Raw genomic sequence first — 22794 nt, 5'->3', positions numbered from 1 at the left:
ACCCTTCTGTCCTCTTGGTTTTATTTATTTTAAGGGAGAAAGTAATGATCACCTCTATCATGTGATTTTTTTTCTTTTTTATGGGAAGTATTTTTATTGGAATCAGACTGTTTAATTGTTTTTCTCCTGTCCATGTTTTCTTGTACATAATTTACTAATCCCTAAGATGTTGTCTTACAGTAAATTGCCTTAAATCACCATATGGTATTCAATCACTGGGTTAGGGTAGAGAAACCAGTTCTGTAAGTGGCCTGCAAAAGGCTCAGTTAGTGTTCATTTCAGTAACCAAATTACAGACTTAGGTCAACCAGGACTGACTTCTCTAGCTTAATTGTTTGGTCTGAAGCCTGGGATGGTGCTCAGCTTTGACAATGTGTTCCTAGTTATGCAGCTCTGAAATTTGAAAGCAAGCTGTACTCGGCCAGGGCGGTCTTCTTCTCTTGTTTTTATTGTTTGCCTCAAAGATTATATTTGCCCTAATTCTTAAGCACTTAAAAGAATAGGGGAAAAAACAGAAGCTTTATAGATTTCTAAAAATTGGTATACTTTTGTTGTTTGCTTAAAAAAAAAACCTCAATAGAAAGTTATGAAGAGGAGGATAAAAATTCTTCATTGTCTTGCCACTGAGAAATAAGCACGTTAGAATGGGTTTTGCATACACATATAAGAAATGTGTACCAATTTTGTAAATATTGTATACTAAATGCTATTCTGCACCTTCCTCTTTTTTTAACTCAACAATATATTTAAACATTATAAATCAGTAGCTGAAGATACGTTCATTATTAATGGTGTACTCATCAGTTCCCTATAGTTGGACACATTTTTTTTTACATTTGTATTTGAATATTACCTTAGTAGATCTTTTTCTAAGAGGATATGCAAGTAAATGTTAATAGATACTGCCATAATGCCTTTCAGAAAGGTTGTGCAACTGTATACCCTCATTAATAGTGCATGAAAATACTTATTACCGCACATCTCTTTCAAAGCTAGATTATTGTCAGTTACTCTCTGTGAGGTAAAGTCTTCCAATTTCCAGCCGTAAATTCAGATCTCTTCTCTGAATTCCACAGTTATATCCAACAACCTACTTGATAGTTCTACAAGGTGTCCATCTCACCAACATATCAAAACAACATGCCCCAAACCAACCTGATTTCCTGCCTCAATTCTGAAACCTGTTCTTCTCGTTTCTATTTTTCTTTAAATAGAACTTAAATTTACCTGGTTTCTCAAATGAGAAACTTGGAGTCATTATTATTTTTTGTCTCTCCCTCTCTCCCTGAATCTTCCTGTCAAATGTACCACCAAGGATTATGGCTTCTACCCACAATCCCATGTATAGCCAAATACAAGAAAAGCCTGTTCTTAAGCTGTCCACAATTACTAGAAGACATGTGTTTTTTTAAAAAAATATTTTGACTAGACAGTATGAATCTGTTAGGGATATAATCAAATTTCTGCTTCTAATATTTAATTTAATTATACATATATTTAAGCTCACAATTTATAGATGCGGGGTTTGCCACTGTGTCATACAAAAATTTTGTTGGTGCTTTGTCAACACTGGAATGAGTCATCTAATACAGTTTTCCAGATCATCTCCTCCTCCCTTCCATCTAAGTTGTTTGAGATAATGTATTTTTTGAGTCTGTGTATAATGCTGGTCTCAGTTCCAAGTACAATTAGGGCAGAATTTTTCCCCCTACTTTTTCTGTTGGCATATATTCATGATCCTGTTACCTAAGCATGGACTGAATCGCTTTTTTCAAATGATCACTGAAATATTGCTTGATGGTGACATCTAACACACACAGCAGGGAGGTAATACGTCATGGAATAATTACTAAATCTTCTTACTTTGCTTACTTTTTTCTTTTTTTACCAGTCGTGTCAAATTATCTCTTGAAGCAATTGTTGTTGATTCAAGCTAACATGCCTGTTCCAGACAGTACTTTGTGATTTTTCAGAACAAAATAATTTGTATGTCAGTCTGTAATCTGAAATACTGTAAGGTTCAAATATAAGATGATTTCCTCTTCTAAGGATAGTTTTTGATATTGAAAAACTCTTCATATATATGGGTATGTACAGTGAATCTCAAATCCATCTCCTTTCTCCTTCACTACCACTGTAAATCAAAACCATCTGTTACCTGGACAGTGGCCCTCACTGTTTAATTGCATGCCCCATAGCTATTCTTGCCCCTCTGTACATTCTCCACACAAAGTTACTTTTTTAATATGCCAGTCTGATTTTCTTACTTCTTTACATAAAGCATTAGTGCTATTTCTTGACTACCTTTTCAGTTTACCTTGGTAATGCTTGGCTCTTACCATTAGCACATGAAGTCTTCAGCTTGATATAGATAGCAGATAGCCTCTATTTAGCTACTAAAATGCCTGCATTGGTAGTAGTGGGTAAGGAGGGAGCTAGAGCCGAGGGAACATTTTGGTAGCTTTATCTCCGTTTCTCTCTGAATTTTTGTCTTTTGCTCCTAGGCATTGGGAATTTTTGCCTTTCCCTTGTTGGGAGTAGGCATGGTGGCTTCATTTGGCTCCCTCTGCTTCAGGGTGAACTGATGGTGAATTAGAAGGTGCTCTGCCGCAGCTCATACACCTTTTGTCATGTACCATTCCACTCTCAAGTTACTGTCGTCTGCAGCTTTGAAGTAGGTTTGCCTACTGACATCACACCTCCCAGTTAAGAACCTTGTGCGGAAGAAAAATGGCCAATGAGTTTGGCCAGTGAGTTCCACCTTCAGTCCTGCCGTGCTTTCTGATAGCTCATGTAAACTGGGGATGTCAGTGGAGAACTTGCGGATATTTTCTACTCAGTTTGCAAAACGTGCTGTCCTTATGAGCTAGAGAGTTGCTTGTCAGCTTCTGGCATTCCCTCAGTGTAGTCCAAATTGTTTTGTATTTTCTGGAGTTGATAACTTTTTTAAGAGACAATAAATTTTTTCTTTCATTTTTGATTATTTTTTCTCATTTTCTGTGTTGAAAAGAGGGCTTTTTGTAAAAGTGACTTACAATGTCATGTTGCCTAGAAGACTCTTCCAGTTCTTGAACAGACATTTTACATTTTGAAGGATCATTTTGAAAAATATTTTAAATGTGTTATTGATTAAAGAGAGATTAGAAATGGAAATTGGAAATACTTAAATTATTTTGTTTGTTGAATGTATGTTGACTCTCTCTGGACTCAGATTACTTTTGATGTCTAATAGAATTTTGGGGATCTTTAACCATTTACTGTAGAAAAGTTCTGAGGGTCAGTATATATTTTTAAAAGCTATCAGAGAAGACTATTAAATTGTTCCTTTCATATTGGTTAATTATATCAGCCTACTGCCTGAATCCAGAGGTTGAAATTGTTTACAATAATGAAGTCTCTTAAAATACACTATGAATTCTCTAATTATCATCTTTTTTGGGTCAATATTCCCTTTCAGCTATCTCTTTACTAGCTGTTGTTATGAAATATCAGTAACAGATCTTCCACCTCACGTCTTGGACATTCTGTTGAAGCACGGTAACTTTGATTTGTAAAGACTACTAAACCCAGTTATTCTGTTTTCAGTGAAAATGACAGTGCACAATAGATGGTTTTGTACCCTCCTGTCAAAAGGATGAAGCATATAATATGACTCAGTTATCGGTGTGCCAGCCAGGCATTGGTTATCTGGCATTACGAAAGGTTTGCTAATGATTCCTGATGTGAGCATCACAAAGAAAAAATTGTAAATAGCCTCAGGATAACACTTCTAAAATGCTGTTTTTCTTTAAGTACTAAATGTTCATAATCCCATAAAAAGTTTAGAAAAGAAAAGGACCCAATTTTGATTATTTATTTGTTTACTTTTTCTACTCTGTTCTGCTAGGAAGATCCCATCTTACTTTGCCCTTCCTGATATATGACCTTTTAAGGGGAGGTTGTGGTGATTTTGTTGTGTCTTGTCTAGAATGATGATTTCCATCTTATTTTTCAAACATAGGTTTTAGTTCTTTAGTTTATCCGTTGACTGAGAGTTTCAGTTAAAAGAGAAATGATTGTAATTTATCCTAGGAATGGTGAAAATAATATTTATTTTGAAGACAGCTGACCAAAGAAAAGCCTACTCAAATAGTCTCAGCTTTCATGTAGAACTTAGAAGTTTTTTGTCGTCATGGTCCACTATGTTAGGCCTCCCTTTCCATTAATGACTTTTAAAGGGCATGATTTTTCAAAATTTGGTTTCTAGTTTGTACAACTTTTTTTTTCATTATAGTAACATATTTTCACTGCAGAAGATTTGAAAAACAAAAACTATGAAGAAAAATGTTTTTAAAGAAAAAAAGTGTATTTAAGGCCGGATGTGGTGCCTCACTCCTGTAATTCCAGCACTTTGGGAGGCCAAGGTGGGTGGATCATGAGGTCAAGAGATCGAGACCATCCTGGCCAACATGGTGAAACCCCATCTCTACTAAAAATACAAAAATTAGCTGGGCATGGTGGTGTGCATCTGTAGTCCCAGCTGCTCGGGAGGCTGAGGCAGGAGAATTGCTTGAACCCAGGAGGTGGAGGTTGCAGTGAGCCGAGACCGCACCACTGCACTCCAGCCTGGCGACAGAGTGAGACTCCATCTCAAAAAAAAAAAAAAAAAAAAGTAAAAAGTTTATTTAAAATGCTTTTCAAAATCACAAGGTAATTACATCCTTTGATAATACCTTAAGTATTGTTAAGTATTTAAGTATGAGTTTGTTTTATGTGTGTCACTTACATTTTTTATTTGCATATCTTCAATTATGTTTAATTTGGATTCATACCAAATATTTTATTTTGTAACTTGCTTTGTTTCATTTAAAATATATCATGAGCATTGGACTGCATTGTCATGTATTGAAGCATTACTTTTTTTTTTTTTTTTTTGAGATAGGATCTCATTCTGTTCCCCATGCTGGAGTGCAGTGGTGCGATCATGGCTCACTGTAGCTTCGACCTCTCTGGCTTAGGTGATCCTCCCTCTTCAGCGTCCCAGGTAGCTGAGACTATAGGTGTGCACCACGACGCCCAGCTAATTTTTTGTATTTTTAAAATAGAGACAGCATTTTACCCATCTCTACAAAAAATAGAGATGGTCTCGGACTCCTGGGCTCAAGCGATCCACCCATCTCAGCTTCTCAAAGTGCTGGAATTACAGGTGTGAGCCACCACACCTGGCCAAAACATTACTTTTAATGATGTTGCTTAGTGAAAGGGTTTGTGTGTCTTTGAAGGCTACCGTAAAAGTATTTTTCTAATATGAATTAATTGGAAACACTATCAGTATAACGATCACATTATTTAAAATGTCATTTTTGCATGTTTAAGACAAGTGTTTATTCAACACTATGCTAGGTATTTTGGAGGATACAGAGACACACAAAACATAGTTTCTGACTTCACACATGCTTAAGATCCAGTGAGGGAAGCAGACACGTACCCACTGTTCTGTGGCAAGAACCAATGGGGAGGAGAGATGAAAAGAGGACCTTCTTAGTGTGGACTCCAGAGTTTTGCCCACGTCTTGTTTTCAGAGCAGGTGGACAAGTGGTCAATGTGCAGATCTTTTGCTTTAACCTTATTTATGTGTACACAACACTGTAGATTTATGTGTACACAGCACTGTAGAGCACTAGCTAGAGTAGACACAAAGCTGAAACCAGTAGATAAAACAATTGGATGTGGAGGTTAGAAGGGTAGAGCTGGGTGTTGACAGACTAGTGTAGTTGCCTCAGAAGTGAGAATATAGATATAGATGCAATAGTATTTTCCTCTGGGGCACCACTTCTTTTTCTTTCCATCTCAGATCCCTGGCCATGCGTCTGAGAGTTTTTTAGAGAAATGATTGTTATTTGTAAATACATCATACACAGAAACACTTGCTTTTTTAAGCAAATAAAAAATCATAAAAACAAAAAAATGTCCACAGCATGATGGGTTTTAGTTATACATAATTTGAATATAAGGGAGCAGTTTTGATGCTGCATTAATATGGAGTTCTACATGTGATAAACAGTGTTAGACTTTTAGGAATATATATTTTTAGTTTGGTAGAGCTCGTGGATTTTCCAGATGTACAGGCTACTTAAGCCAAAGAGTTCTTTCTCTAGCTATGATTATAATTCTTCTGATTATAATTGCATTAAAAATAACAAAGGAAGGACGAAGAGGAGGAATGTAAGAAATAAGAAAGGAGGGGAGTGAGAAAAGAAAACCTTTCTGGGCATGTGTAAGGTAACCAGCAGGCTTGACCTTCAAATGCCAGTGATATGTAGGACCCAGGGCAACAGATGAAATCTGACCAATATATTTGTGATGGCCCCTTCCAGGAACCTATGGAAAGTGGACACTCCCATTTTAACGTTTACTATTGCCATAATTCGTAATATAGACGAAGAATGTGACCTTTGTTAGCAGGAGCCTTTCTTGTGACTGCTGAGGTGGTGGCTCTGTTATGTAGAAGATAATAACATTGCTTCATTGCTTTAGTCTGTTTCTTCAAACTGTAACTCGAAAAACTGACTAGTTTTAAAAATGGAAATGGCTCAGGAGACTCCAGAGTATTTAATGCTTTTCACACTTGGGACTGGAGAGGAATTTAGTTATATAAATTATTTTTAAAATTCATTAAGTTCCTGCTTGCCTGTAATGAGAGTGGCATACTTAGAGAAATGTGTAGATACAAACCTTCTGAGTTTAAAACCTTGGATATATTCTTTTAAGTAGAAGACAGACTAGAAATAATGAGAAAGCATTTGAACACCGATGTGGAATATAGAGGTGACCAGAAAGAATATGTTGATAGCTGTTAGCTTATGGGAATTGCAAAGGGTTTTAGTGTCAGACCTGAGTTAGTGGATGTTCTTTTAAATTATTGTTACAAGGTTCTGCGTAACCTACTGGTCTATGGACCTCTTATCTCAGATTGTATGGACTCTTCCTCACTTTCTAAGAGCCAGCAACACTGGATTTCTCTCAGTTCCTCTAACCGCTATGTTCTTCCCCAGCTCAAGTAAGTGCTGTCGCATGTCTTGTTTCCTCTACCAACATTTCCCCCACTGCCCTTTTTGCCTTGCTGGCTCCTATTTATCTTTCAGGTTTCAGCTACAATGGCACTTAGTGAAGTCTTCCCATAACCCCCAGATTTAGGATCTAAGTTGTAAATTCCCATAATACTCTGTACAGTAGTCCCCCCCATGTCCTAAGACCCCCAGTGGACGCCGGACACCATGAATTGTACCAGATCCTATACATACTATGTTTTTTGATCTAATAACCCAGACAGCTACTAAGATAGCTACTGAGTAACTAATGTGTGGGTAGCATGTATGGCATGGATATAGGGATGATACAGCAGGACAAAGGGATGACTCACATCCCAGGTGGGATGGAACAGGACAGTATGGGAGTTCATTGCAGCACTCAGAATGGCGTGCAATCTAAAACTCATAATTGTTTATGTCTGGAATTTTCCATTTAATACTTTCAGACCAAGGCTGACTGTGGGTAACTGAAACCGTGGAAAACAAAACGTCAGATAAAGAGGAACTCCTGTACTTCTCTTTTATGATGTTTCCACGTTTGAAATTTCCTCTTCAATGTTTATCTTCCCTGCAAGACTTTAAGTTCCCTTTGGGCTCACTCTCATTCACTGCGTTTAGCCCTAAGTACCTACTCCTCAGAACTCAAAAATGACTAGACTGTGTCATGGAAAAGTAGGCTCTTATGAAACAGGAAACCTGTACTCTATAAGCTTATGCAAAAGAAGAAATTCATCAAAAGGGACCGTGTCTCTTACACACACACATACATACGCATGTGCACACACACACATACACACACAGAGAGAGAAAGAGAGAGGGAGAGAGAGAAAGAAACAGGGATATTCTAGGACAGCGCTTACAGTGTTTACAGTGTAGGCTCTGAAGACAGATTGACTGTGTTCACATCCCAGGTCTGTCACTTACTAGCATTGTAAACTTGGCCAAGTTACTTAACTTCTCAATACTTTAGCTTCTTACCTATAAAATGGGAATAATAATAACACCTACTTCAAAGGTTATCATGAGGAGTGAGTTAAAACATATAGCATATACTATAATAAATATAATTAATATGTATATAATAATGATAATAATTCTAAAATAACAGCCCTAGTCATCAGCGTTTCCATTTCTTGTTCTTGTGTCATTCCTATGCCTCTTCCACAAAAAGAAGGGTTTTTGGCTTTTCATGCTGTAGACTTGTTATACCCCATGGTGCCAGAAGAAATAGATTCAAATGGTTAGTTTAGCCTTATTTTATATTTCAGTCCAGATACCATTTTGTGAATATGTTTTAAAATGTTAACAAATAAAGAACAGAATTTGATGAATTGACATATAAACTATAATTAAAACCTACTTTAAAGACTCATAGAGCTTCCTGCTTTAATGAAGAATTGAAGAAATTGGTGAAGAATTTATTTTAGTGTTTTGACAGAGCCAAAATAAAATCAGTTTCATTGTTGAAGAAACACAGTTTAACATAAAGTTGTAGATAGACTATTAAAGAGTGCTGTATCAGTTAAGTGAGTACTGTCTTCTAAAATTTCATGTATTCAAGGATGGAGAGGGTCAAATGAATAGTTAAAAATACAAATTAAGGCCAGGCACGGTGGTTCATGTCTGTAATCCCAGCCAGCACTTTGGGAGGCTGAGGCAGGCGGATCACTTGAGCTCAGGAGTTTGACACCAGTCTGGGCAACATGACAAAACCCTATCTCTACCAAAAATACGAAAATTAACCTGGCCTGGTGGTGTGTGCCTGTGGTTCTAGCTACTTGGGAGACTGAGGTGGGAGGATTGCTGGAGCCCCCGAGGCAGAGGTTGCAGTGAGCCGAGATCGCACCTCTGCATTCCAGCCTGGTTGACAGAGTGAGACCCCATCTTAAAAAAAAAAAAAAATTGGGGTGGAGCCAAGATGGCCGAATAGGAACAGCTCCGGTATCCAGCTCCCAGCCCCAGTGACACAGAAGACGGATGATTTCTGCATTTCTGCTTGAGGTACCGGTTTCATCTCACTACGGAGTGCCTAACAGTGGGTACAGGACAGTCGGTGAAGCGCACTGTGCGCGAGCCGAAGCAGGGCGAGGCATTGCCTCACTCAGGAAGCGCAAGGGGTCAGGGAGTTCCCTTTCCTAGTCAAAGAAAGGGGCAACAGACGGCACCTGGAATATCAGGTCAGTCCCATCCTAATACTGCGCTTTTCCAACGGGCCTGGAAAACGGCACACTAGGAGATTGTGTCCCGCACCTGGCTCGGAGGGTCCTATGCCCACGGAGTCTCGCTGATTGCTAGCACAGCAGTCTGAGATCAAGCTGCAAGGCAGCAGCGAGGCTGGGGGAGGGGCGCCCGCCATTGCCCAGGCTTGCTTAGGTAAACAAAGCAGCCAGGAAGCTCGAACTGGGTGGAGCCCACCACAGCCCAAGGAGGCCTGCCTGCCTCTGTAGGCTCCACCTCTGGGGGCAGGGCACAGACAAACAAAAACTCAGCAAGAAACTCCACAGACTTAAATGTCCCTGTCTGACTGACAGCTTTGAAGAGAGTAGTGGTTCTCCCAGCATGCAGCTGGAGATCTGAGAACGGACAGACTGCCTCCTAAAGTGGGTCCCTCACCCCTGAGCAGCCTAACTGGGAGGCACCCCCCAGTAGGGACAGACTGACACCTCATTCAGCCGGGTACTCCTCTGAGACAAAACTTTCAGAGGAACTATCAGACAGCTGAATTTGTGGTCTCACGAAAATCCGCTGTTCTGCAGCCACCGCTGCTGATACCCAGCCAAACAGGGTCTGGAGTGGACCTCTAGTAAACTCCAACAGACCTGCAGCTGAGGGTCCTGTCTGGTAGAAGGAAAACTAACAAACAGAAAGGACATCCACACCAAAAACCCATCTGTACATCACCATCATCAAAGACAAAAAGTAGATAAAACCACAAAGATGGGGAAAAAACAGAACACAAAAACTGGAAACTCTAAAAAACAGAGCACCTCTCCTCCTCCAAAGGAACGCAGTTCCTCACCAGCAACGGAACAAAGCTGGATGGAGGATGACTTTGACGAGTTGAGAGAAGAAGGCTTCAGACCATCAAACTACTCTGAGCTACGGGAGGAAATTCAAAACAATAGCAAAGAAGTTAAAAACTTTGAAAAAAAATTAGAAGAATGGATAACTAGAATAACCAATGGAGAGAAGGGGTTAAAGGAGCTGATGGAGCTGAAAGCCAAGTTTCGAGAACTACGCGAAGATTGCAGAAGCCTCAGTAGCAGATGCGATCAACTGGAAGAAAGGGTATCACTGATGGAAGATGAAATGAATGAAATGAAGAGAGAAGGGAAGTTTAGAGAAAAAAGAATAAAAAGAAATGAACAAAGCCTCCAAGAAATTTGGGACTATGTGAAAAGACCAAACCTACGTCTGATTGGTGTACCTGAAAATGATGGGGAGAATGGAACCAAGTTGGAAAACACTCTGCAAGATATTATCCAGGAGAACTTCCCCAATCTAGCAAAGCAGGCCAGCATTCAGATTCAGGAAATACAGAGAACGCCACAAAGATACTCCTCGAGAAGAGCAACTCCAAGACACATAATTGTCAGATTCACCAAAGTTGAAATGAAGGAAAAAATGTTAAGGGCAGCCAGAGAGAAAGGTCGGGTTACCCACAAAGGGAAGCCCATCAGACTAACAGCTGATCTCTCAGCAGAAACTCTACAAGCCAGAAGAGAGTGGGGGCCGATATTCAACATTCTTAAAGAAAAGAATTTTCAACCCAGAATTTCCTATCCCGCCAAACTAAGCTTCATAAGTGAAGGAGAAATAAAATACTTTACAGACAAGCAAATGCTGAGTGATTTTGTCACCACCAGGCCTGCCCTAAAAGAGCTCCTGAAGGAAGCACTAAACATGGAAAGGAACAACCGGTACCAGCCACTGCAAAAACACGCCAAATTGTAAAGACCATCGAGGCTAGGAAGAAACTATAGCAACTAACGAGCAAAATAACCAACTAGCATCATAATGACAGGATCAGATTCACACATAACAATATTAACGTTTAATGTAAATGGGCTAAATGCTCCAATCAAAAGACACAGACTGGCAAACTGGATAAGGAGTCAGGACCCATCAGTGTGCTGTATTCAGGAAACCCATCTCACGTGCAGAGACACACATAGACTCAAAATAAAGGGATGGAGGAAGATCTATCAAGCAACTGGAAAACAAAAAAAGGCAGGGGTTGCAATCCTAGTCTCTGATAAAATAGACTTTAAACCAACAAAGATCAAAAGAGACAAGGCCATTACATAATGGTAAAGGGATCAATTCAACAAGAAGAGCTAACTATCCTAAATATATATGCACCCAACACAGGAGCACCCAGATTCATAAAGCAAGTCCTCAGTGACCTACAAAGGGACTTAAACTCCCACACAATAATAATGGGAGATTTTAACACCCCACTGTCAACATTAGACAGATCAACGAGACAGAAAGTTAACAAGGATATCCAGGAATTGAACTCAGCTCTACATAAAGTGGACCTAATAGACATCTACAGAACTCTCCACCCCAAGTCAACAGAATATACATTTTTTTCAGCACCACACCACACCTATTCCAAAATTGACCACATAGTTGGAAGTAAAGCTCTCCTCAGCAAATGTAAAAGAACAGAAATTATAACAAACTGTCTTTCAGACCACAGTGCAATCAAACTAGAACTCAGGATTAAGAAACTCACTCAAAACTGCTCAACTACATGGAAACTGAACAACCTGCTCCTGAATGACTATTGGGTACATAATGAAATGAAGGCAGAAATAAAGATGTTCTTTGAAACCAACGAGAACAAAGACACAACATACCAGAATCTCTGGGACACGTTCAAAGCAGTGTGTAGAGGGAAATTTATAGCACTAAATGCCCACAAGAGAAAGCAGGAAAGATCCAAAATTGACACCCTAACATCACAATTAAAAGAACTAGAAAAGCAAGAGCAAACACATTCAAAAGCTAGCAGAAGGCTAGAAATAACTAAAATCAGAGCAGAACTGAAGGAAATAGAGACACAAAAAACCCTTCAAAAAATTAATGAATCCAGGAGCTGGTATTTTGAAAAGATCAACAAAATTGATGGACCGCTAGCAAGACTAATAAAGAAGAAAAGAGAGAAGAATCAAATAGATGCAATAAAAAACGAAAAAGGGGATATCACCACCTATCCCACAGAAATACAATCTACCATCAGAGAATACTACAAACACCTCTATGCAAACAAACTAGAAAATCTAGAAGAAATGGATAAATTCCTTGACAAATACACCCTCCCAAGACTAAACCAGGAAGAAGTTGAATCTCTGAATAGACCAATAACAGGTTCTGAAATTGTGGCAACAATCAATAGCTTACCAACCAAAAAGAGTCCAGGACCTGATGGATTCACAGCTGAATTCTACCAGAGGTACAAGGAGGATCTGGTACCATTCCTTCTGAAACTATTCCAATCGATAGAAAAAGAGGGAATCCTCCCTAACACATTTTACGAAGCCAGCATCGTCCTGATACCAAAGCCTGGCAGAGACATAACCAAAAAAGAGAATTTCAGACCAATATCCTTGATGAACATTGATGCAAAAATCCTCAATAAAATACTGGCAAACCGAATCCAGCAGCACATCAAAAAGCTTATCCACCATAATCAAGTGGGCTTCATCCCTGGGATGCAAGGCTGGTTCAACATACGCAAATCAATAAATGTAATCCAGCATATAAACAGAACCAAAGACAAAAACCACATGATTATCTCAATAGATGCAGAAAAGGCCTTTGACAAAATTCAACAACCCTTCATGCTAAAAACTCTCAATAAATTACGTATTGATGGGACGTATCTCAAAATAATAAGAGCTATCTACGACAAACCCACAGCCAATATCATACTGAATGGGCAAAAACTGGAAGCATTCCCTCTGAAAACTGGCACAAGACAGGGATGCCCTCTCTCACCGCTCCTATTCAACATAGTGCTGGAAGTTCTGGCCAGAGCAATCAGGCAGGAGAAGGAAATAAAGGGTATTCCATTAGGAAAAGAGGAAGTCAAATTGTCCCTGTTTGCAGATGACATGATTGTATATCTAGAAAACCCCATTGTCTCAGCCCAAAACCTCCTTAAGCTGATTAGCAACTTCAGCAAAGTCTCAGGATACAAAATTAATGTACAAAAATCACAAGCATTCTTGTACACCAATAACAGACAAACAGAGAGCCAAATCATGAGTGAACTCCCATTCACAATTGCTTCAAAGAGAATAAAATACCTAGGAATCCAACTTACAAGGGATGTGAAGGACCTCTTCAAGGAGAACTACAAACCACTGCTCAGTGAAATAAAAGAGGATACAAACAAATGGAAGAACATTCCATGCTCATGGGTTGGAAGAATCAATATCGTGAAAATGGCCATACTGCCCAAGGTAATTTATAGATTCAATGCCATCCCCATCAAGCTACCAATGACTTTCTTCACAGAATTGGAAAAAACTACTTTAAAGTTCATATGGAACCAAAAAGAGCCCGCATCACCAAGTCAATCCTAAGCCAAAAGAACAAAGCTGGAGGCATCACGCTACCTGACTTTAAACTATACTACAAGGCTACAGTAACCAAAACAGCATGGTACTGGTACCACAACAGAGACATAGATCAATGGAACAGAACAGAGCCCTCAGAAATGATGCCGCATATCTACAACTATCTGATCTTTGACAAACCTGACAAAAACAAGAAATGGGGAAAGGATTCCCTATTTAATAAATGGTGCTGGGAAAACTGGCTAGCCATATGTAGAAAGCTGAAACTGGATCCCTTCCTTACACCTTATACAAAAATTAATTCAAGATGGATTAAAGACTTATATGTTAGACCTAAAACCATTAAAATCCTACAAGAAAACCTAGGCAATACCATTCAGGACATAGGCGTGGGCAAGGACTTCATGTCTAAAACACCAAAAGCAATGGCAACAAAAGGCAAAATTGACAAATGGGATCTCATTAAACTAAAGAGCTTCTGCACAGCAAAAGAAACTACCATCAGAGTGAACAGGCAACCTACAGAATGGGAGAAAATTTTTGCAACCTACTCATCTGACAAAGGGCTAATATCCAGAATCTACAATGAACTCAAACAAATTTACAAGAAAAAAACAAACAACCCCATCAAAAAGTGGACAAAGGACATGAACAGACACTTCTCAAAAGAAGACATTTATGCAGCCAAAAAACACATGAAGAAATGCTCATCATCACTGGCCATCAGAGAAATGCAAATCAAAACCACAGTGAGATACCATCTCATACCAGTTAGAAAGGCCATCATTAAAAAATCAGGAAACAACAGGTGCTGGAGAGGATGTGGAGAAATAGGAACACTTTTACACTGTTGGTGGGACTGTAAACTAGTTCAACCATTGTGGAAGTCAGTGTGGCGATTCCTCAGGGATCTAGAACTAGAAATACCATTTGACCCAGCCATCCCATTACTGGGTATATACCCAAAGGACTATAAATCATGCTGCTATAAAGACACATGCACACGTATGTTTATTGCCGCACTATTCACAATAGCAAAGAGTTGGAACCAGCCCAAATGTCCAACAACAATAGACTGGATTAAGAAAATGTGGCACATATACACCATGGAATACTATGCAGCCATAAAAAATGATGAGTTCGTGTCCTTTGTAGGGACATGGATGAAACTGGAAAACATCATTCTCAGTAAACTATCGCAAGGACAAAAAACCAAACACCGCATGTTCTCACTCATAGGTGGGAATTGAACAATGAGAACTCATGGACACAGGAAGGGGAACATCACACACCGGGGACTGTTGTGGGGTGGGGGGAGGGGGGAGGGACAGCATTAGGAGATACACCTAATGCTAAATGATGAGTTAATGGGTGCAGGAAATCAACATGGCACATGGATACATATGTAACAAACCTGCACATTGTGCACATGTACCCTAAAACCCTAAAGTATAATAATAATAAAAAAAAAGATTATTAATAAAGAAAAAAAAATTAAGCTGATTCACTTACTCTATTTTCTAGATACACACTAAATCTATAAAAACTAAACTAAATAAATAAAAATAAACCATGGCCTTGGCCTTTAGATAGCTGACAGTTTATGTTTAACAATGTATATGGTATTTTTGAACAGCTTTTGTGCCATAGAATGAATGTTTTACTATGAAATGTATAGATACTGATTATCTAGAAAAGCATTGTAAATGCTTTTATTTTTACAAAGAAGTAGACAGTTTTATTTATTTATTTTTTTTTTTAGGGATCCCCTTCCTTGAGCCAGGGAGCCAGTCCTGGCATTAGGCTAATCTCACCACTTTCATGGAGCCTTCCCTTACTGCTATAGATCTCATGAGGTAGAAGAAGTAATAAGATGGACTGCTATTCTGAGTCTTGGTCTAATGGAAAAGGACTAGTCTGTAACATTGTTTGTGTGTTGATGAGGTTGTATTGAACAGTTTATTGGGAAAGTCACCAAGCTGTCTTACAGACATCATTGTAAAGAAGAGAACTGAAACATGGTTATGCCCATCCTTTGCCTTCAAGGAAAACAGATATTTGCAAGATTATAGCATCTATGGCTGTGATTTGAAGGCTAGAGAGTTCTAAAAGAAAAATTATTAGAAGAAATTCTTATGGGTGTACAAAATGCCCTGAACAGCTCAGGTTTCTTAAAGGATGTGCATGATTAGTAGATGAAAGGAGCACACAATCATCACACAGTTATACAGTGCTAAGACTTTAAGAAATAGACATTTAAGAATTTTCTTTTCAAAGGCCAAAATTTAAAAGGAGCTAAGATGCCTCAGAATCCACAAAGAGCTTTTAAGGTTGTGTTTGGAGAAGAGCAACAAGAGGGAAGAGATAGTTCGCTGTCTGAAGAAGATATTCTTAATGTCTGTTTACAGGTAAAAATCAGACCTATACAATTCTTACTTTGCTTCTATAATCCTGCAATAGCAGAAATCCTTTTCCTATAGTAAAAGGTAAAACAAACAACCTGAAACAGAGGAAATTAAACAAACAAACAAAAAATATGAGAAGATGGAATATCATTCACTTTAAATGAATTTAAATTTTCAAGACTCAAATGTATTGCCTCCCAGAGTTGATGGGACTCAGGTATAATCTTAGGGTTATTGTCATTTTTTTTTTTTTTTTTTTTTTACAAAATCACTGAGAATATGGGGTAAATACTTGGAGACAAGAGAGAAACAAATGTCCCAGTTTCCAAAAAGGAATAAAGTATATTGCAAAAACCCAAGACCAATTCCCTACTTTAAACTGTGGTAAAATTTGAAGAGATTGTAAAAAAATGAAATATTGTCTTTAGAAGAGAATGGGATGATCATCATGAATCAATATGAATTTATAAGAATAAGACATGCCAAACTGACCTCATTTTTTTTGTTTGCTTTATTTTGAGTTTTATAATTGCTATTGGATTAGAGAATAGTAAAGACATGTTGTATCTTGACTTTAGCCAAGTGGTTGACAGTGTTTCCTTAACTATCCTTGTGGAAACATGATGAAATTAGATTGTAATTAGATTGATTTACAGCTGCTTGCCTGCCATCCCCATGCCAGCATGCCCAGGGTTTAGTTAAATAATAGTTACTTTATATACTGGTTCCTCACAGAGAACTGGTGGTGAACATTAATTTGCATATATTCAGAAAGTATGGATTTGTAGTTACGAGTTTTTTTAAGGATTTGTATGTTGAAACTTGAGTACCTGAATTTATTCATATGATTGAGGTTTCTGTTAGGGACCTTTTTCCAGCCAAGCTGTATTTGTAAGATATATAAATCTGTTTTTAATTTACATAGGTAACCTTGACTTATAAATTACTTAGAAGTCAAGGCATAATATTAGCATTTAGAGCAAAGTCTGACTATGTTAAGAATGCTAACGTTATGAAGAATCTTTTCTTTGTTCAGTAACAACTATATTAAGCTCACTTGGATGTTTTTCATACACTTGAAATGTCATTTCTGTGAACTATCCCTAAACAAAAGGCAGATGTTCATATACAACTTGATAATACAGATATATTCAGCAGTATCTTTCTGAGTTAACGTGTCTGTTGGCCTTCTGGTAATCCCACAGTCAGCTGCCTGTTCGAGATATTTACATATTTTTTTAAAAAATACAAATTCCCTGGAATCATATCAGAGAGAGAACCATATATTTTGTCCCCTTAGGAAGTTCTTTTGGCAGTCCATGATGACTGCTACATCCAATATATATTTTAATTAATTGTTACTTTTAGAGAATGCAAGCCCGTGGTTAACTTATTTAACTTTCATTATTGATATTTCTTTGATGCTTGTAATATTTTGTCTCTAGCCTCAAAAAAGTGTGATGACTTTTTTGAATACTTGCAGATGTTTACATAAAATATCACAATTATTTATTTATTTGTTTATTTTTGAGACAGAGTCTCACTCTGTTGCCCAGGCTGAAGTGCAGCGGCACGATCTTTTCTCACTGCGACCTCTGCCTCCCAGGTTCAAGCAATTCTCCTGCCTCAGCCTCTGGAGTAGCTGGGATTATAGGCACTCATCACCACACCCTGCTAATTTTTGTATTTTTAGTAGAGATGGGGTTTAATCATGTTGGCTAGGCTGGTCTCGATCTCCTGACCTCAAGTAATCCATCTGCCTCGGCCTCCCAAAGTGCTGGGACTACAGGCATGAGCCACCGCACCCAGCCAAAATATCACACCTACAAAATTGTCCCTCACACTTTTCTTTGCAACTTGGTGTTACATCTTGGTGTTACATCCAGAATCCCAGTAGAAATGAAGGGTGAGAAACAGAGTGCAATTCCAGCCTTGGCCTCTCAGTCTTAAGATCTTGTAGGCCCTTAAAACAAGAATTAAGGCTAGGTGCGGTGGCTCATGCCTGTAATCCTAGCACTTTGGGAGGCCGAGGTGGGCGGATCACGAGGTCAGGAGATCGAGACCAACCTGACTAATACGGTGAAGCCCCGTCTCTACTAAAAAATACAAAAAATTAGCCAGGCATGGTGGCGGGCGCCTGTAGTCCCAGCTACTCAGGAGGCTGAGGCAGGAGAATGGCGTGAACCCAGGAGGTGGAGCTTGCAGTGAGCCAGGATTGCGCCACTGCACTCCAGCCTGGGTGACAGAGTGAGACTCCATCTAAAAAAAAAAAAAAAAAAAGCAAGAATTGCGTTGTTTCAATTATTTTGCCTTAAGAGACCCATTATGCTGTATTTATGATTTTATTGTGGCTTTGTCCTTAATTATATCTAATTTAATGGTTGTTATTTTATAGATTAAAATGCAGTCTGAGTTTTTAGCATTTTATAGTTATCTTTGTAAGTTATACCATATCTGACAGTAAAGCTTCAAATTTAAAATAAAAGGAAATTGTGAGTTAATAAAACAAAGTATTGAGTCAGATTGTCTTTTTAAATTATTCATGTATTATCTTTTATCCAAATTAAGTCTTTTTTTGAAAATATGTTGTATAGCAGATTTTTAGATGTCGGAGCCTACATTATGTTATTTTTAAGTGGGGGGAAAAACAGTGATGCATTCTCTGTCCATTCAAAAACCCTAACCAAACTTCCCCAAATATCACAAAACACTTTTAGACAACTATATAGCAATCTACCAAAACTTTTGTATAACGTTTACAAAACATTTGAGACATCTCTTACCTGATTTTAAAAATACTTAATGAATTCATTATTTGGTATATTTTTGTTCAATAAGCAATGAGACTATACAGTATTGATTATAAATTAGCATTTTATTCTATCCAGTAATGAATAGTATACTGTATTATTCTGTATTATAAATTTAAAAAATGAAATAATATTATTTTTATCTAAATAAGGCTTGGGTTAGTGGGATCCCTAAATGCTTAATAGAAACAACCTCTGGGACCAGAGATTCTTCTGTGTTCATCCTGGTAAATATCTTTCAGGTTTATTAAAATCACAGAGGCTCCCCCTTGCCTCAGCATCTATTTTTGGCAAAACAAAAGAAGGACTTTTTCCGGTTTGTGTTTATTAGTTTAGGGTCTGAATATGTTTGCTGAACTTTTGACACACACTGATTTCCTGCTTATATTAACACCATCTTGCATAGGTTATGTTAATGTATACATATGAGAAGAGCAAAAGAGGGAATTAGAAATGTAATATTGTGGAATAATAGTTTAAAAAATTAGCTGATCTATAGTATTTGGTTTATCTAAACTTGTCATAAGTGCGTTGCTCTAAATAAAAGAGTATACTTTAATCAACTGTTCTTATTCAGTAAAATAATCTATTTTGCCTTAGCATTGATTTTTTCTAATTATCTGAAGCCTTGTCTAATGAACAATGGTTTGGACTGCTTGGAGTTTCATTTTAAGTTCAACCCTTACTCTAAATTCATTGCTGTCAGATTTCTGCAATCCTGTTTTTTCTGCTTAATATTTCTTTGAGAGCCCTTATATCTCTCTGTTTATTTCTCATTTTCCCCACAAATAATAGAAAATTTTTGACTTTCTTAATTATTCACATTGTATCTAGGAGTCAAGCAAGTGGACAGAAAATGCCTGTTCAATCTAGTGATAGGCGGAAGACCCTAACGTATGGCCAGTTTGGCCTTTTTGAAGATCAGAAAGATCTTCAAAAAGAATTGGTGGAGCAGTGTTTGACAGTGGGAAGAGTGACCAAATTAGGATCAGAGATGGCTGGAGCCAGAACATGTAGGGCCTTCTAGTCCCTGTTCAGGATTTTAGATTTTGTTGCAAGTACAAGATATCTTGGGGGACCCTAAACAGAGTAGTAGTTATCAGATTTATGTTTTAAATCTCACTCTGGCTTCTAAGTGGTGGGCGGCAGGAAGGAGACAAGAATAGATGCCGATTAGAAGGCTGGGACAGAATTCCAGATGAGGAATCAGTGGTGGCTTAGATTAGGGTGGTGGCAAAGGAAATGAAGAAAGGTCAAATATGTCTTGGAAGTAGAACTGACAAAAGTTGCTAATGGGTTGGATCTGGATGGGTAGAAGTGAAAAGGAGAAATCAAGAATGACTTCTAGATTTCGAGATTGTTTTGCAAGTTGATGGTGCCTTCTACAATAGGGAAAATGTTGGGGAGGAAACATTGGGGGCAGATGGAATGAAAAGTTCTGTTTTGGCTATCTGAAACTTGAGGTGTTTATTTGACTTCCAAATGTATCTGCAGTATATATGCATCAGTTTGATGAGTTCAGAGCTTGGCAGAGGTAGATCAAGGATGGATACATGATATGAATGTGGAAGTTATCATTATATAGATAGTATTTAAAGCCATGGGACTAAATGAAATTACTCTGAATATTTTTGTCACCTTCTCTGACCTGTACCTTCTCCCTCCCTTACCATGTAAAATTATTCCCACATTATATTGCAGGTACATATTTTAATTATAGTACCTATGAATAACTTGGTGTTATTTTCTTTTTAGTAAAATTCTCTGATTTCTTTATCCTGTTTATAGCCAACTGGTTTAAGAGTATTCAGTTACTAGCTTCTATATTTAAGTGAATGTCTAAAAATTATGCATTTATTTTCTGTTTTTTTGTCTTTGCTCCAGGCAAAGTCATTAATAAAGATTTGCGGCATTACCTAAGTCTTCAGTTTCAAAAAGGATCAATTGACCACAAACTGCAGCAAGTGATCAGAGATAATCTCTACTTGAGAACCATTCCATGTAAGTATGTGATGGAATAAAAGAACTGAAGCAGAAATGTCCTTTCTTAACTAATTAAACATCTACAGATAGTTTGATGGAGTATTTCACATGAAATTGTGAAGACTAAGTTGGGAGCAAGAATGAAACAAAAATTGGATAAGAAGAAAAATTTTCAAAGAACTTCAGAGGTTTTGTTTTTAAAAGTAGAAAAATGGAAAAACTGGGCCAGGTGCAGTGGTTCACACCTATAATCCCAGCACTTTGGGAGGCTACGGTGGGTGAACATGAGCCCAGCCTGGCCAACATGGTGAAACCTCGTCTCTACTAAAAATACAAAGATTAGCTGGGCGTGGTGGCATACCCCTGTAATCCCAGCTACTGGGGAGGCTGAAGCAGGAGAATCGCTTGAACCCAGGAAGAGGAGGTTGCAGTGAGCCGAGGTCATGCTACTGCACTCCAGCCTGGGTGACAGAGCGAGACTCTGTCAAAAAAAAAAAAAAAAAAAAGGCCAGCCGCAGTGGCTTACGCCTGTAATCCCAGCACTTTGGGAGGCCGAGGCGGGCAGATCACGAGGTCAGGAGATCGAGACCATCTTGGCTAACATGGTGAAACTCCATCTCTACTAAAAATACAAAAAAAATTAGCTGGGCGCGGTGGCAGGCGTCTATAATCCCAGCTACTCAGGAGGCTGAGGCAGGAGAATGGCAGGAACCCAGGAGGCGGAGCTTGCAGTGAGCTGAGATAGCACCACTGCAGTCTGGCCGGGGTGAAAGAGCGAGATTACGTCTCAAAAAAAAAAAAAAAAAAAAAAGTAGAAAGTAGAAAAACTGGAAGATTCTATATTTTGACTTTTAAAAAGTGAAGACTAGAATTTAAGATTATATAATCCCAGCACTTTGGGAGGCTGCAGTGGGCAGATTACCCGAGGTCAGGAGTTTGAGACTAGCCTGGCCAACATGGTGAAACCCCATCTCTACTAGAAATACAAAAATTAGCCAAGCATGCCTGTAGTCCCAGCTAGTTGGGAGGCTGTGGCAGGAGAATTGCTTGAACCTGGGAAGTGGAGGTTGCAGTGAGCCAAGATCGTGCCACTGCACTCCAGCCTGGTGACAGAGCGAGACTCTGTCTCAAACAAACAAAAAAATAGACAACAAAATGGAAACATTGTGTAACAAAATATTCAAAATGTCCAGCATCTAATAAAAAATTACTAGACCTGCAAAAAGCAGGAAAATGTGACCCATAATCAAAAGAAAAGTCAGCTGATAGAAAAAAGAAACAGAAATGACACATGATGGCATTACTATACCAGGAGTTTTAGTTATTAGAAATATGCTCAAGGATTTAAAGAACAGTATCAACATAATGAAGAGAAAAATTATATATAAATATTCGTGTGTGTGTGTGTATATATATATATATATATATATATATATATATATGAATGAAGTGGAACCTTAAAAATTCACTGAATGGACCCAACAGGAGATTCAAAACTGGAGAAGAAAAGATCAGTGAACCTGAACACATAGCAATATAAACTAATGAAACTGAAGCACAGAGAAGAAAATGACTGAAAAAGTGAACTTTTTTTTTTTTTTTGAGCAACCAGATGACAATGGGGAGAGGAGAGATTTCTACTTCTGCGATGAAGTACCAGTACCATAGCTAGTACTAGATTTACCCTCTTGTAATAAAGAACTAGAAATTGGACGAGGAATATGTAACAGCTGTTTTCAGACATTGAAATACAGGCAGAACAGGACTATGATGCATTTATATTTACCCATGGCAAACTATCAAGCCAAAGTGGAGGAAGGAGAAAAAAAAGAAATAGTGACTGAAATTTTTCCAAATTTCATGAAAATAATAAGCACACAGATCTAAGAAGCTCAATAGATCCCAAGCAGAAGAAACATGAAGAAAACCATATCAA

At 38.2% G+C, this 22794-nt stretch overlaps 1 protein-coding gene across 5 annotated transcripts in view; it reads left to right on the top strand.

Annotated features, from left to right (window-relative positions):
• MAGI3 (membrane associated guanylate kinase, WW and PDZ domain containing 3) overlaps positions 1-22794 on the top strand; it is a 286956-nt gene that overhangs the window by 142497 nt on the left and 121665 nt on the right. For all 5 annotated transcript variants that reach the window (XM_003267996.4, XM_030824809.1, XM_003267997.4 and 2 more), the window contains exon 2: positions 20760-20876. In XM_003267996.4, the coding sequence (XP_003268044.1) occupies positions 20760-20876 (117 nt within the window). The remainder of the gene's footprint in view (positions 1-20759; positions 20877-22794) is intronic.

The sequence above is a fragment of the Nomascus leucogenys genome, chromosome 12, assembly GCF_006542625.1.
Source record: "Nomascus leucogenys isolate Asia chromosome 12, Asia_NLE_v1, whole genome shotgun sequence".
In the NCBI taxonomy this organism is placed as follows: Eukaryota; Metazoa; Chordata; class Mammalia; order Primates; family Hylobatidae; genus Nomascus; species Nomascus leucogenys.
The sequence above is the reverse complement of the archived record's forward strand: the minus strand, read 5'-3'. Positions and strand labels throughout refer to the sequence as shown.